The following is a 14,531-nucleotide window of genomic DNA, read 5'->3' as shown; positions in this document are numbered from 1 at the left end:
TCTGAGCAGAGCTCTAAAGGTTAGGTCTGTCGATGTGATAGCTGATACCCCATCTGCATTTGGCATGCTGCTTGGCACATGGGACGGGCTCTGTGGAAAAGAACCGGGTATTTGGCACTGGTGCTGGCAAACCTTGTGGAAAAGAGATTGCGATTTGCCAATAGTAAAGTGTGTCACTAATGGGAATATCTTGTAATTTATACATTGATGTTGGAGATGATTAATGCATAAATACTGCTTACTGAAGCAATACCTACTGAAATGATGGTAGACGACAAATCACTAGAATATCACCTGTTACTGTTAGGGGAAAATAATTTACTTTTAGCAACAGACCAGCAGAGGGGGTTGTTTTAGAATGAGCTGTAATTTTAGTTCAATATTGTAATTTGGCTCTTTGAGTTTATTTCAGGGTTCATTTGTGCGAAATCTGTCAGGTAATTTTAGACTGAAAACAGACCTTAAATTCACTAAGCTGAGTTTGGACGAGGGTGAATTTGGTCCCTTATTTTTACATGGATGTTCACATGTATGTACATGTACATCAGTGTGAATCTTTGTTCATCTACATATGAAGGGAAATTGGATGGAATTGGGAGGAGGGGAAGAGATCCAAACACAATGGTGGTAATCACCTTCAAAGAGAAATCAAAATGAGCCATAGCACCGCTGGCAAAAAGCCCAGCTGTTTTTACCAAACTGCAGTCTCTGAGAACGGCTCACAACTGCTGCTTTGGCGCTGTTAGACGATTCTGTTTTGGTTTAGCCTACATCTAGGCCAATGCTAAAACAATGGAAGGAGCTATGTCTGTGGTTTTGCTGCATAAACATTCTATTAGGTCTGCAAAGTACCCAATAAAGTTTACAGTTTTCCTGTTTGAGAAGACATTCAGCAAACTAGTAATCATAGCATGTATCATAGCATTTCCTCTCTGTATTTCTTCAATTTACTTAGAATGAATTAGGTTTTGCAAGTAGACTATTTTTATATTTGCAATTACAAAATTACATTAAATTACAAAAGATTTCTATTTCAAATAAATGCTGTTCTTTTGAACTTTCTTTTCATCAAAGAATCTTTATCTTGAATAAAAATAAATAAATAAATAAAATCATTGGAAAAATGTTTTTCCACAAAAGTATTAAGCTGAAAATAAGCTGAAATAAGAAATGTTTCTTGGGCACCAAATTATCGTATTAGAAGGATCATGTGACAAATGAAGACTGGAGTAATGTCTGCTGACAATTGACAATTCAGCTTTGCCATCACAGGAATAAATTCCATTTGAAAATATATTCAAATAGAAACATTCTTTTTAATTGTAATAATATTTCAAAATATTATTGATTTTACTGCATGTTACAGCCTGGGTGAGCTTAAGACCTCAAACCTCAAGACTTTGAGTTATATTACGTAATATGTAGGTCCTTCAAGGTAGCCACCCTTGAAACTTGACAAAACGACCCCAAACCTTAAAGGGTTACTCCACCCCAAAATGAAAATTTTGTCATTAATCACTTACCCCAATGTTGTTCCAAACCTGTAAAAGCTTTGTTCGTTTTCGAAACACAATTTAAGGTATTTTGGATGAAAACCGGGAGGCTTGTGACTGTCCCATTGACTGCCAAGTACATAACACTGTCAAGGCCCAGAAAAGTATGAAAAGCATCGTCAAAATAGTCCATCTGCCATCAGTGGTTCAATCTGACTGTTATGAAGCAACGAGAATATTTTTGTATGCAAAGAAAGTAAAAATAATGACTTTATTCAACAGTTCGTCTCCTCTGTGTCAGCGTAGTGCCATTTTGGAGAATACCCGCTTGACGCAAATAGCGTATGCTGTTCTGTGTCAGCCGCGCCACAAGGATATGCTTTTTTCGTAAAAACCAAAGCGTAAAAAACATATCCATGTGGTGCAGCTGACAGAACAGCATATGCTATCTGCGTCCAAGTATCCTTGTAAACACAGTTGCCTTATGGCTTAGGTCAGGGGTCGGCAACCCGCGGCTCCCGAGCCGCATGCGGCTCTTTCATCCCTCTGCAGTGGCTCCCTGTAGCGTGGTGTACAATATGCAGGGGGAGGTGTCCCCCCGACTTTTAATACAACCTAAACTCTTCCCCTGCTCTTTTTTCTCGGTCCAGTGTGTTAAAGTAGCGGTTTTCAAGGGCCAATATGAATTAAACATAATTTAAATTAAAAGAGAAAAGATAGTCAAGTCGTTTTTTTATACGTTTTATTTGTATCCAAAACGATGTGAACATCACAGAGCGCTGAACGCTCTCATGCGCTGTATGTTTCATTCATACTCGAAGCCGGAGGGCGCTCTCGCGCAGAAAGTCCAAAACGGACTCATATCAGTAGTAATAACTTTTGACAGGCATCCCGCTGTAGCTAAGCTGAATAACAAGCATAAAACTTAACGGATGAAACATGAAGAGGATATGGTTTATGTGTGTTTTTCAAATCTTTTCCAGGTAATAAATATGAATTATACAATGGTAATGGACAGCATTAATTACAGTACAGAAGCTATAAAATATATGTTCTGCGATTAAAAAATTGACAAAGTATTTGTATTATATATACACTGATTTTACAATCATAACCATCAAAAATATTATAGAAGACAAATTATTGGTTATTGTCCAGCAGTGTATTTTATTTCTTAGCCAATTGAAAGTAAGAGATAATAGTTTTTTTTTTTGTCAATTATACATACATAAATGTAGTAGTAGTAATAATAATAATAATTATTATTTGACATTTCTGTCCCCCTCACTTCTGAAATGATTGCTACTCCCCTGCCCTGTAACATAACGGAATATAAAACTTTAGCTATATGCCATGTTATCTTATCATTTGGGCATGAAATATTTTGTGGCTCCACGTGAATTTTATTCGGTGGGAAAAGGGCCAAAATGGCTCTTTTGACTTTGAAGGTTGCAGACCCCTGGCTTAGGTGAAGGTAGACACTTGATAAAGAAAATGGATAGTATAGGTTCACAGCAGTTTAATGTTCCTAAGGCTTTCTGTGCCATGAATGTTAATCAAACAACCACACTTTTCTAGCTTTAACACAGATTTATTAGATTTAATTTATACAGTGAAGACTCTGCAGTGTTGTTTTACATTTGATTATTCAACCAGTATACCTGAATACTGTTAGACTTACTGGAAAAATAAAAAGCACTGTTTATTTATTTTATATATTTGTTCTATTATATTTATCTTTGTTTGTAACTTGTTTATTTTTCTATGCTGATTTACTCACCTACAAAATCACCCCATTAATTCATAATTTTTTCCCCAAATAGAGCTTTTCAAGTCGTCTGTTTTTTTTTTTCCCATATCACAATATATATTGCAGAAATACAATATTGCAATGTGAGTTTGTTTCCAATATCGTGCAGCCCTTCAACTAACTAAAGAGTGGGAAAACATTACAGTATGCATGCTCTTACTTCCATCCTTTTCCTCTCTGAGATATTAAGATTTAGTAGCCATGTGTTTGAGACCTTAGATCACCTCTCTGCTCACAGCAGTCTGGGAAGCCAGACAGTTCCTGTTAGAGGAGCAGCTGGAAGGAAGCCTGCCATGCTCAGTTTTCTGCTATTATCAGCACTCTAAGTGCTAATAGCTTCAGCATGCTGCCAATGATACTCACTTGTGCTTCAAATATTTGGATGTGTAAAATAAAATAAAGGAGATGTCTATGTAAATATCGCTTTACCAGTTATGTATCTTTAATTTAGTTATATTGTGCGTGTATTATACACCTAAATTACTCCCATTTAAGTGTAGCACGTTTGTGTGCTCAGTGCTGATGGCTTGATTAACTTGTGTGTGTTAGTGCACACATGAGGTTATGAGATGCAGCACAGTGGTAGCTGAGTTCAGCAGGTTCAGTGGAGTTTTCTGTCCGTCGGTGAGAGAGAGAGAGAGAGAGAGAGATAGAGATATCTCATCGTCAATCGCTCTTACACACACACTGACACACAAATATCACACATGTAGGTCATGCTGACTAGCAGTAGTGTTAGTCTCTGTTGTGATGTCTGGCTGTTCTCAAGTCAGCACTCTGCTCATGTGGAATTAGCCGTGAAGCTCACAGGCCTCTGCCCTCTTCCCAGGACAATCTTATTGAGAGCAAAAGATAGAGACTTCCACAACTATCCCTTCCAACCAGTGACACAGTGACCTCTCACCTTCCACCCCCACCTCTCTGTGTCTCTCTCTCTCAGTCGGTTGTTTACGTTTCTGTTATGATCGGAGCACATGCGGCCAGCTGGAGGAGGGGATCTTAGGGGGAGGGGCAGTGACCGACAGGATAAAAGTCTGTGGCTTAAATCAGGCCACTGTTTACAGGAAAAAACAAACCTTAAATGACTTGATTTTAAGTTGTGTTTTGTTATAAATTAAAGTATTTGTATATCATATTTGCTTTATGTGGCTGTATATAAAATTATTGTTCGTTGTTAATACAGATTGATGATTGCATGGGATAAAAGTGGTGGTAGTTAATCCATGTTGCCATTAAGAGGCTGTTGACCCCTCACAACTCCCTCTGGTCCCAAATTCAAGTTCAAGGGTTGTGCACACATACTGAAAAATCACACCAATGATTGATCATGAAAAAAATAATCATAAGTTATCATGCAGTATAGGGCTGGGCGATATGATGATATTATCGTATATCGACGATGTCTCATGAGTATCGTGATATTGATGTCGACAGTCAGGTAACAGATGATTATCGACATTATCAGAAAAAAAGACAAATGATAACCTAGTAAGTTGCAAAAAATATTTTACTTAGCCCCATAGTCACTATACAGGTCTATGCAAGAACTAAATAATTTAGTAGGAGGGTTGGGAATCAAAAAGCTATTCCAGTTTTGGAAATCAGATCAGATGCGTAAGGTCAGGAATCAAATTACTTGTTGTAAAATTAAATTTAGATTCTGCTTCTCGATTCCTGTATGCGCTTTTATTGTGATTTCAAAAGATTCAACTGCAAGAAGATGAAATAGAACTCACTTGTGTCCTCGCGCACTGTTTTCTGTGCAGAGCACACACACACAAAGCACACGCACAAAAGCCGCCTCTTATATACATGAACACTGGACTGAGCTCTCTTTCTCGCATTCTTACACATTTGAATGGACAAATACACACAGAATTATATCAAAATATCCCATAAATACAATTGGTTATGTCTTAGGTGCCGCCTGTCATTAATGTTAATCAAAGAACAAAAGAAAAGAAGATTCCTCACTGATCTTGACTGAATCACTTTTGTAACCTCAGTTTATATTTTATTTGCCTGTTGTTCGGCGCTGACTACTGTAATGGCAATGTGCATATGTGTATGTGATTACTTTGGAGATGCGTTCCAGTATAATTTATCCTTATTTAGGGTAGGCTATAGGCCAATTCTATTTTGATCTGCAGTTTAATAAAAGTTAAACAGAAAAAAGACAAATAGTAGCACGGCATGTGTTTCTGAATATTTATTTAAACAGACTGTATAATGATGACACCAACATAACAGCAAAGTTAATGTTTTCTGTTAGTTTAAGCACAAGCTAAGAAAAGTAAAACCAAATTCTCCTCACGATAAAAATGTGTCTCCTCGCGATAATAACGATAAGTCTAGTTGATGACGTAGTTTTGCGCGCGACCGATTCACTGTTCACGTGCGGAGTGAAAACAAGGCGGAAGGCGGACGTGAGGCTGAGGAGGAGCTTGTTGTTAAGCAAGGAGCTACCTCCACAATTTGGAACTGGTTTAGAAAATCAGATGCGGAGTAGAGGCTGACATTTTTTCGGGAATCCGCGGGATGGGAAACAAAATCGCTACGAATCACGTGATTGGGACGGGACAGGAAAATGTCATCGGGAGTGGGCGGACCGGGAATAGTAATGATACCCAACTTTATACACAAATATACCTTTTATATAAATAAACTATAAACTGTATATTTTAAATCGGAACTAGTTGCCCTGTCTCGCTCTCCTCCTGTTTGCTTGGGTGTGGCTGGTTAAGTGAATGACGCAGTCCGTGACGGACAGATCGTTAACGGCTGGTCTGTGTGGTAATACACACACTATCGTTCATCGACCTCAAATATGGCTTTTCATCTGAAAGATGAATGTAGTAGCAACTTTACATGGCCGCTCAATATGATGTTAATATAGAGAAATGTGCGCTATTGAAGTGTTTGTGTGGAGAGTGGAAGCTGAATAGCGGCTCGCTGCAGGACAGGCGCCGGTGCGCTCACTTGCTCTTAAAATATCCGTAATTTTTGGTCATACAGATAAAAGTAGCCTAATATACATCTTTCGAATCTGTAAAGACTCTACGTTTATTTGTGTACACTCAGAATAACAACGAAACGTTGCGCTTTAAAGCAAACAGGGTGCGCTTTAGGTCTCTGAGCGAGAAACTTCCGTCTTTGAAAAATATATCTATAGAGAGTGAAATGTCTACTTTCAAATAAAAAAAACAAAATTCAAATAGAAAACGTGTGTGTTAGCATGGATGATTTACATAAAAGTTAATGTGTGCAACGTAGCCTACACTTTGCATAAACTGGCTTTCAGTTCAATATAATAACAAAAACTACATTTTGGGTTTTATTCAACTAAGGTGGGCACGCTGTGACTGTAACTGACAGATTTCGGCCAAAAATAAATTAATTTAAAAAAATAAATAAATAATAATTAAAAAAAACGGGAGTGGCAGGGAATGGGAGTAATTCTTCCGGGAGTGGAACGGGACCAGATTTTCCCCAGTTAGTTTCAGGTATATATATATATATATATATATATATATATATATATATATATATATATATATATATATATATATATATATATATATATATATATATATATATTATCGTCATTGGTATCGTTATCGCAATAAATACCTGAAATTATCGTGATAAATTTTTAGGCCATATCGCCCATCCCTACTGCCCGCCTTGACAACAGTGGTGTGATCCTTTATTTGCTTCACGACTACCTAGATACAGTTTAATGAGAGTTACCTGGCCTGAAGCCACGTGGGTGCAAACGGCGACTCACCTAGTAACAGTTCATTAGTTCCCTGACCTCTTTCTTGCTCATAGGCACAGTCATATGACTGACTCTCTAAGAACACACATGCTGCTTGGCTTTGGCCTCTGGCATAAGCCTGAAAGGTTTTATATGGGATTAAGAAGTCAGAATGTAGGAACAACACGCTGCCTGATTGGATAGCCTATAATTAAAAGCCATAGTATGTGGTATAGCTCTAGTGATTGGCAAATCAGGACTTGACAGTAAGTATGGTCTGATGGTTCGAGCCTCAGGGCCAGTGCAAGAGAGATTTGTGCCCGTGTTGCCACTGTTTCTTACATTCTTAGGTTGTGAACATATGTTTTATGTCTTGCCAAACTGTGATTTATCCTGTGATGTGTGATCGAATAGCAAAATGATCAAGGGTTGCCTGTCTATAATTTGTCATTACCTTAATTCATGTTACAAATGTTGCTGATTTAAATATTCAATTGTATCTACCTGTTTAAGACTCATTTGCAGATTATTTGTTTTTGACTAAATTAAATTTATACCAAAAGTACCAAACATGAGGCCAGAACTGATGGGTTTGTATTAAGGTGAACAACCAGTCTGTAATTACACTTATTTGTTGTTCAAAGTGCCCTGCTCTCTGTTGTCCTTGTGCCAATTAGGCCTAACCTTTAGTTTTGGTCTTGTTGTACAGCCACTGTTTGGCCTGATGGGACATTTCTTGTGGTGTTGAAGGAAATCAAGGAGATACATTTCAGCATTTTAAGGAGTCTTTTGTTAAATCTCGCCCTTAATTCAGATTGACTTGTGACTGTACCCAGGATGTACAGATTGTTCTTTGAAGGTTCAAATGATTCTACAGCCATCACATGGAAAGTGTCTTTACATTACATTACCCTGAGAGCAAATTTGACCCTCTCTACTGTTCTGTACCTGTATATAGATTCCATACTGGTTCATTCCAGTCCCTCAAACATCTTGATGGTCAACACATTCTGATTGGCAGGAATATTTATAGACCTCCGTGTGATGGAACATTAATGCAAGATACTTTTTTTTGTGCATGAGCACATGTGTTCCTGAGGATATATTGGTCTGAGGGCTGCCGGTTAGAGGATGGAAAGATGTTTTGAATGCCACTGATTTATTAATAAAGCCAGCTTTATGAATGTTTCTCAAATTACTCTTGTCATGCTGATTCTTTCTCTTCTCTTTTTTTTATTTTTATTTTTTTGCAGCAAAACCGTACAATCAAAGGTGGATTGCATTTTGGTGAGTATTTGATATGGAAAAATATGATGAAACATGTTGATTCACTGAAAATACAACACCAACAAAAATAATCATACAATTAATCAACAACAAATAACCTGAGCTTTATCTCATAATCTAATATTATGGTTACAAATCTTATAAAACATTACAATAGACATACAAAAATGTGCTTTAATGGTATTGTTGTAAGTTACAACAGGGCTGGTTGTCGAGGTATAGGAGGAGAAGTGTTTGTGAGTCAGATCTGTCAAACGATGGCATTATACTGAAAAATACTGCTTCTGCTATAAAATATAACAATACTAAAATGCTGTCAACTACAAAATATGTCCTCTCATGCATGGAGACAAAGAAATATAAATGTTCTACTAAAGGTCAGTTACTTTTGTGCCTTTTCTTATAATGCTACAGTTTTTTTATTTATATTTATTTGTTTTACAATGTAGGTTATTTAATGTTTGAAATGACGTTCGAGACGATCCTAACAAGGTGTGTGGTTATATGTATGCCATCTTGTGGAATGCCCAGACAGAGGCATTCATCTGTATTGGCTGACTTTGCTTTGACTTTTCTATAGTGGTGTTTCCATTCAGAAAGGGTTTGGCTGGTTCAGCACTGACATTGGTAGAGTTCCGTCTTTAAGTGCAGTTTTTCCGTTGTGGTCAAAACAGTGACAAATATGATGATATTAGCATAACAGAGCCACCGCCTATTATGGGGAAGCTAATCCAAAGTGTAAAGAAAACTATGAGACAGAGACACACACACAAAGATCGCAAGGCCGAGTCCAGAACGGAAGTAGTGTTCTTGTGTGCCCATCTTATTAGTCTTTCTGGCCACGTCCAAACTCACATACATCCTCACACCTTTGGGACTTTTGTAACAGTGGGCTTTGAAAAGTAAATGTCATTGTTCGCTGCATGCGACATACCCTGCATTGTTTATAGTGGGGAGATCAAGTGCGGTAGAATCTCAACAGCTAAGTTTCCACATTAGGGAATGTTTTCAACATTGACAATAATTAGAAATGTTTCTTGAGCACTAAGGAGTAATGGCTGCTGATAAATTATCTTTACTGTCACAAGAATAAATTACATTTTAGAAAGTGTATTAAAATAGAATACAGTTATTTTAAATTGTAATAATATTTCAAAATGTTTTACTGGATTTTGAGCAAATAAATCCAGCCTTGGTGAGCATAAGAGAATTCCTTTTGCAATCTATTGTAATATAATTGTCAGCAAAGTAAGATGCAGGACTTTGGTTATTATCATATATTTGAGTGAGGGCTGCATAAAGTATCGGGTTGTCAGTGCTGATGTTTGTAATTTGTGCATAGTTGAGGAGGTTCCCATCAGGTGATGTAGGGCTGCAGCCAATAAGGTTTTGAGTTATGTGGGGTGAAGTGTGAGGGGAAAGAAGGTGACAGCGGTTTGTTAATAGGGTTTTTCCGATTCCGATACTAGTATTGGAAATTCCACTGATACCACAAAAAATTCTGGCATTGGTATCGGTGAGTACTTGAACCCATGTACCGATCTGATTCCACAAGACCTATAATTATGCCCGCTAGCTTTGCTTAACGCTGCAAATCGGAAATCAATTCTTCTTCGCTGCTCAGAATGCAAACACAGGTGCTGTGTTGCCACATGCAACCACTATTTAGAGCAGCGAAGAAGAACATGCTAGCACATTGCCAGTAAATCACTCGCATATGCAACTAAATCTTAACCCTGGGTGACTAAATGATGTCTAATATTAGCCACTGGCTAATAAATGCTCAGATTTTACTTGCCAGGGTGTGAGTTGAAGGCTATGTATAATGCTGACAAAACCACAATCTCATTGGCTGGCGCTCACCTATTATCGTTCCTGTTTTGATTTCAGCAAATCAGTTTGAGCCAATGCAGACAACGTGATTACTATTCATGAATCCAGCAGCTGGTTAATCCTTAGTGCATTTTATATTGTTCTTAGTAGAATTCATAGTATGATTATTATCTTATCAGTATTATTGATAGTTTTTTCCCCCATTTTTTTTTTTACAGAAACACTGAATGACCAAAAAAGCACCACCACCAGTCTTAAGTTCAGTTAAAATGATTAATATACATTCATACATGGTTACCAAGTTTTAACTCTAATTACTAAAGTTCTATCATTAAATAATACTTTATTATCATAATATATTTATAATGCTTGACTGACTGATGTTAAAAGTGTACTTTATATATTTGAAAAACTGTGCCATTTTCCAAACATTATATATTTTATATACAGGTGCTGGTCATATAATTAGAATATCATCAAAAAGTTGATTTATTTCACTAATTCCATTCAAAAAGTGAAACTTGTATATTATATTCATTCATTACACACAGACTGATATATTTCAAATGTTTATTTATTTTAATTTTGATGATTAGAGCTTACAGCTCATGAAAGTCAAAAATCAGTATCTCAAAATATTAGAATATTTACATTTGAGTTTGAATAAATGACCATCCCTACAGTATAAATTCTGGGTATCTCTTGTTCTTTGAAACCACAATAATGGGGAAGACTGCTGACTTGGCAATGATCCAGAAGACGAACATTGACACCCTCCACAAAGAGGGTAAGTCACAGAGGGTCATTACTGAAAGGTGTGGCTGTTTACAGAGTGCTGTATCAAAGCATATTAAATGCAAAGTTGACTGGAAGGAAGAATTTGGGTACGAAAAGGTGCGCAAGCAACAGGGATGACCGCAAGCTTGAGAATACAGTCAAGCAAAGCCGATTCAAACACTTGTGAGAGCTTCACAAGGAGAGAACTGAAGCTGGAGTCAGTGCATCAAGAGTCACCACGCTCAGACGTCTTCAGGAAAAGGGCTACCAAGCCACTTCTGACACCAGACCCAACAATGCAGATGAGCTGAAGGCCACTATCAGAGCAACCTGGGCTCTCATAACACCTGAGCAGTGCCACAGACTGATCGACTCCATGCCACGCCGCATTGCTGCGGTAATTCAGGCAAAAGGAGCCCCAACTAAGTATTTAGTGCTGTACATGCTCATACTTTTCATTTTCATACTTTTCAGTTGGCCAAGATTTCTAAAAATCCTTTCTTTGTATTGGTCTTAAGTAATATTCTAATATTTTGAGATACTGATTTTTGACTTTCATGAGCTGTAAGCTCTAATCATCAAAATTAAAAGAAATAAACATTTGAAATATATCAGTCTGTGTGTAATGAATGAATATAATATACAAGTTTCACTTTTTGAATGGAATTAGTGAAATCAACTTTTGATGATATTCTAATTATATGACCAGCACCTGTGTGTGTGTATATATATATATATATATATATATATATATATATATATATATATATATATGGTGAAGCACACCATAAAATAATTGTATCAATTTATACAGGGCTAGTAGTACATACACCTGTATAACCAGATATACCCCCAGGTATCGAATCAGTACTCTGTATCGGCCGATACCCTGAGCATAGGTATCGAAAAGGGTATCGGAAGATCTCTATTTGTTAATGGCCCTTCAAGGTAAAGAGAAACACAAAATCCTCTCCAGATATTAGGCGGTGTGCCCTGTGTCCGCTGCTCACCTCATCTGTCCTCTCCCGTCCCTCCTCCTCTAGCCTACCCCTGTTGACCTCTGCAGGATGTTGCCAGCTCTCGCTGAGTCTTGCATCAGCCTCATCGCATGAAACTTTCATTCCATGGTAGTATCCCACAAAGCATTGCTTTTTAACCCTTATTACCTCACATTTACATCTTGCTAACCATGTCACTCAAAAAAAACTGTATCGCTTCAAAATGTTCAACATTCTGTCATAATATTTCAGTTTTTCTGGCAATTTTTGGCAACCTTGTAAAAGAGAAATTCAGAGCAAACAATGCCTACTTTAATTAAATAAACATTTAACTCTAGCAGGGTATAATTAGATCTTTTTTTATGTGTTGAGGCTTTGTTTATAACAAACAAGGTTAAAGGTCTGATTTATTTCACTGGTTAATGTTTAAACGGGATAGTTCACCCAAGAATGAAAGTTCCAAATTATTTATTCCTAACTGGTATGACCTTCTTTCTTTCATGGAACACAAAGGAAAATATTTTGAGACATTTTTAAAAAGTATCTTCTTTTCTGTTCCTCATTAGACAAAGTTATACAGGTTTGGAACAACAGGGTGAACTATGCCTTTAAGCAGTTAATGTAAAATGCTGGAGATATAATACAGTAATTCAGTTCATTATATTCACTCACTGTTCATTCAGGGTTTGAGAGCCTGACTTAAACTGAATCATCACTTTGTGCCAGTATTGAATTGTTCCAGCATCCAGGCCTGGAAGAATTTGCTTGTGAAAATTCTGTAGGCTTGTCAGTAAGAACTGGGTTCAGTCCATCTGAATAATGCATGAGTTATTCAAGCATGTCTAGTAGGCTCTGTAGTGCTGAGTAAGGGGTCTGCACACTACCCAGGGGACATTACACCTGCATGAATGAGCCGAGTGATGATGAGCTACAGGTTCTTCCTAACTTTGTCATGACCTGATCGCCTGTGTCGTCTTCATCTCAGTGTTGAGACTAATGAATAAATTGCAGGTTGAAAACTTGTCAGTAAAATAATGTTTATAAAAGGAAATTAATGCTTTTATTCAGTATTAAATTGATCAGAGGTGTCAGAAAAGGCATTTATAATGTTACAAAAGATTTAAATCTCAAATAAATTATATTCTTTAAAAAAAAAAATAATTCATCAAAGAATCCTTAACAAAAAGGAAGTTTTCACAGAAATACCAAGTATTTATCATACTTTACCACAACTGTTTTCAACATTGATAATAAAAACACTTTTTTTTTTTTTTAATGTTTACCGACCCCAATCTTTTGAACAGTAGCTTATGTGTTAATGTTTTTGTTTTCCACATGCTTATTTTTGTCCACCCTTAAAAGTCACCCAAGTCCTCTCTTAAATAGGGTTGTTCAGTTGGCTCCGAGACGTCTGCATTCTCGTGCCATTTTTACTTACCTTTCTTACCCCTCTCCAATGTTAACGCTAACGGCGCTCAGTGGTTGATAACTTTAGCTATTTGCTAGCCATCTTTCCCTTAGCAACAAAGAGACGAATAGAAAAGACAGAAAGAGACACAACTATTCTTAGAATTGGACGGAAAGGGGAGGGCGGGAGAATCAGCGAGTGATGATGCCATCACTGATGAAGAGATGTTTAGGTGACAGGTGCATTTCCTGACAGTCTTTCCCCATGTTTCATAAGCTCTGTGTTGGTATTGTTTATTTTGACATGGCCCTTACCCCAAGGAGATCATTTGGACTGATTGTTGATGTAGTTGTGTTCTTCCGTTACTCCCACAGGCAGACACCATGAAAACAAAAGCTTGTTTATGCTGGCTTAACTGACTGCTCTGATCGCTGAGGGATTAGGTATTCTTCAGGATTATTTTTACCTTGGATGACTTCCTGTTTAGGGTTATGCCGTACAATCCTATTGAAGTCTGTTTATATTCATTTGCTGCTCACAGCTCTGCAGGTCTCAGCCCAGCTTGCTGAGTAAAGGCCTCTGAGTTTTAATATTGCATGTAGTTTCATGATGGTTGCCAGGTGCAGAAAAGCTGTCAAAAATCACTTTAATATTTCTATCCAATTTATGTTTGCAGAGCTTTAGAAAAGGGTTTAAGTGTATGTTTGCGAGTGAGAAAGAGCGGGTAAGTGAAGATGGGGAGCAGCGCCTGGAGGGAGAGACTCGTGTCTGCTGCTCTCTACTCGGGCAGAATTTAAATCAGCTCTGCCCCACCCAAACATCTTACACATTCTCTTTGAAGAGCTGTTCAGTGCTCTCACACACTTAACAAGAGCTGTAAGAGAAATAAAGAGACCTGAATATCAGAATAAGATCTTTATTGTAGAAAGTGAAAGGGAATTCATTTGTATTTGTTCATTGCTTCATTGTTGGGTAGTTGGTGAAACATTTTGACTTGGTAGGTCATATAACACTAACTCTGATGCCTTTCAAACATCTTTCATTTTCACCTTTGTTCTGCACTGCCCCTCTGTGCTAGACAGTAGTGAAATCACTTGGTTTCATGCCGTTGACACATTGACCACTTGCATACTCTACTGTTCATTTTTTTTTTTTTTTAAAGAAAACA

The 14,531-nt window shown here is 37.3% G+C and overlaps 1 protein-coding gene across 8 annotated transcripts in view; it reads left to right on the top strand.

The window, feature by feature from the left end:
* rfx7a (regulatory factor X7a) overlaps positions 1-14,531 on the top strand; it is a 28,251-nt gene that overhangs the window by 3,049 nt on the left and 10,671 nt on the right. For 3 of the 8 annotated variants that reach the window (XM_058781097.1, XM_058781098.1, XM_058781096.1), the window contains exon 2: positions 8,314-8,347. The exons of 2 other annotated variants lie outside the window; for them this stretch is intronic. In XM_058781097.1, the coding sequence (XP_058637080.1) occupies positions 8,314-8,347 (34 nt within the window). Of the gene's footprint in view, positions 1-5,980; positions 6,097-8,313; positions 8,348-12,000; positions 12,085-14,531 lie in introns of those variants that run through there. 3 more of the 8 variants (XM_058781099.1, XM_058781100.1, XM_058781101.1) reach the window with 2 other exon arrangements.

This window comes from Onychostoma macrolepis, chromosome 07, assembly GCF_012432095.1.
Source record: "Onychostoma macrolepis isolate SWU-2019 chromosome 07, ASM1243209v1, whole genome shotgun sequence".
NCBI classification, from domain to species: Eukaryota; Metazoa; Chordata; class Actinopteri; order Cypriniformes; family Cyprinidae; genus Onychostoma; species Onychostoma macrolepis.
The sequence above is the reverse complement of the archived record's forward strand: the minus strand, read 5'-3'. Positions and strand labels throughout refer to the sequence as shown.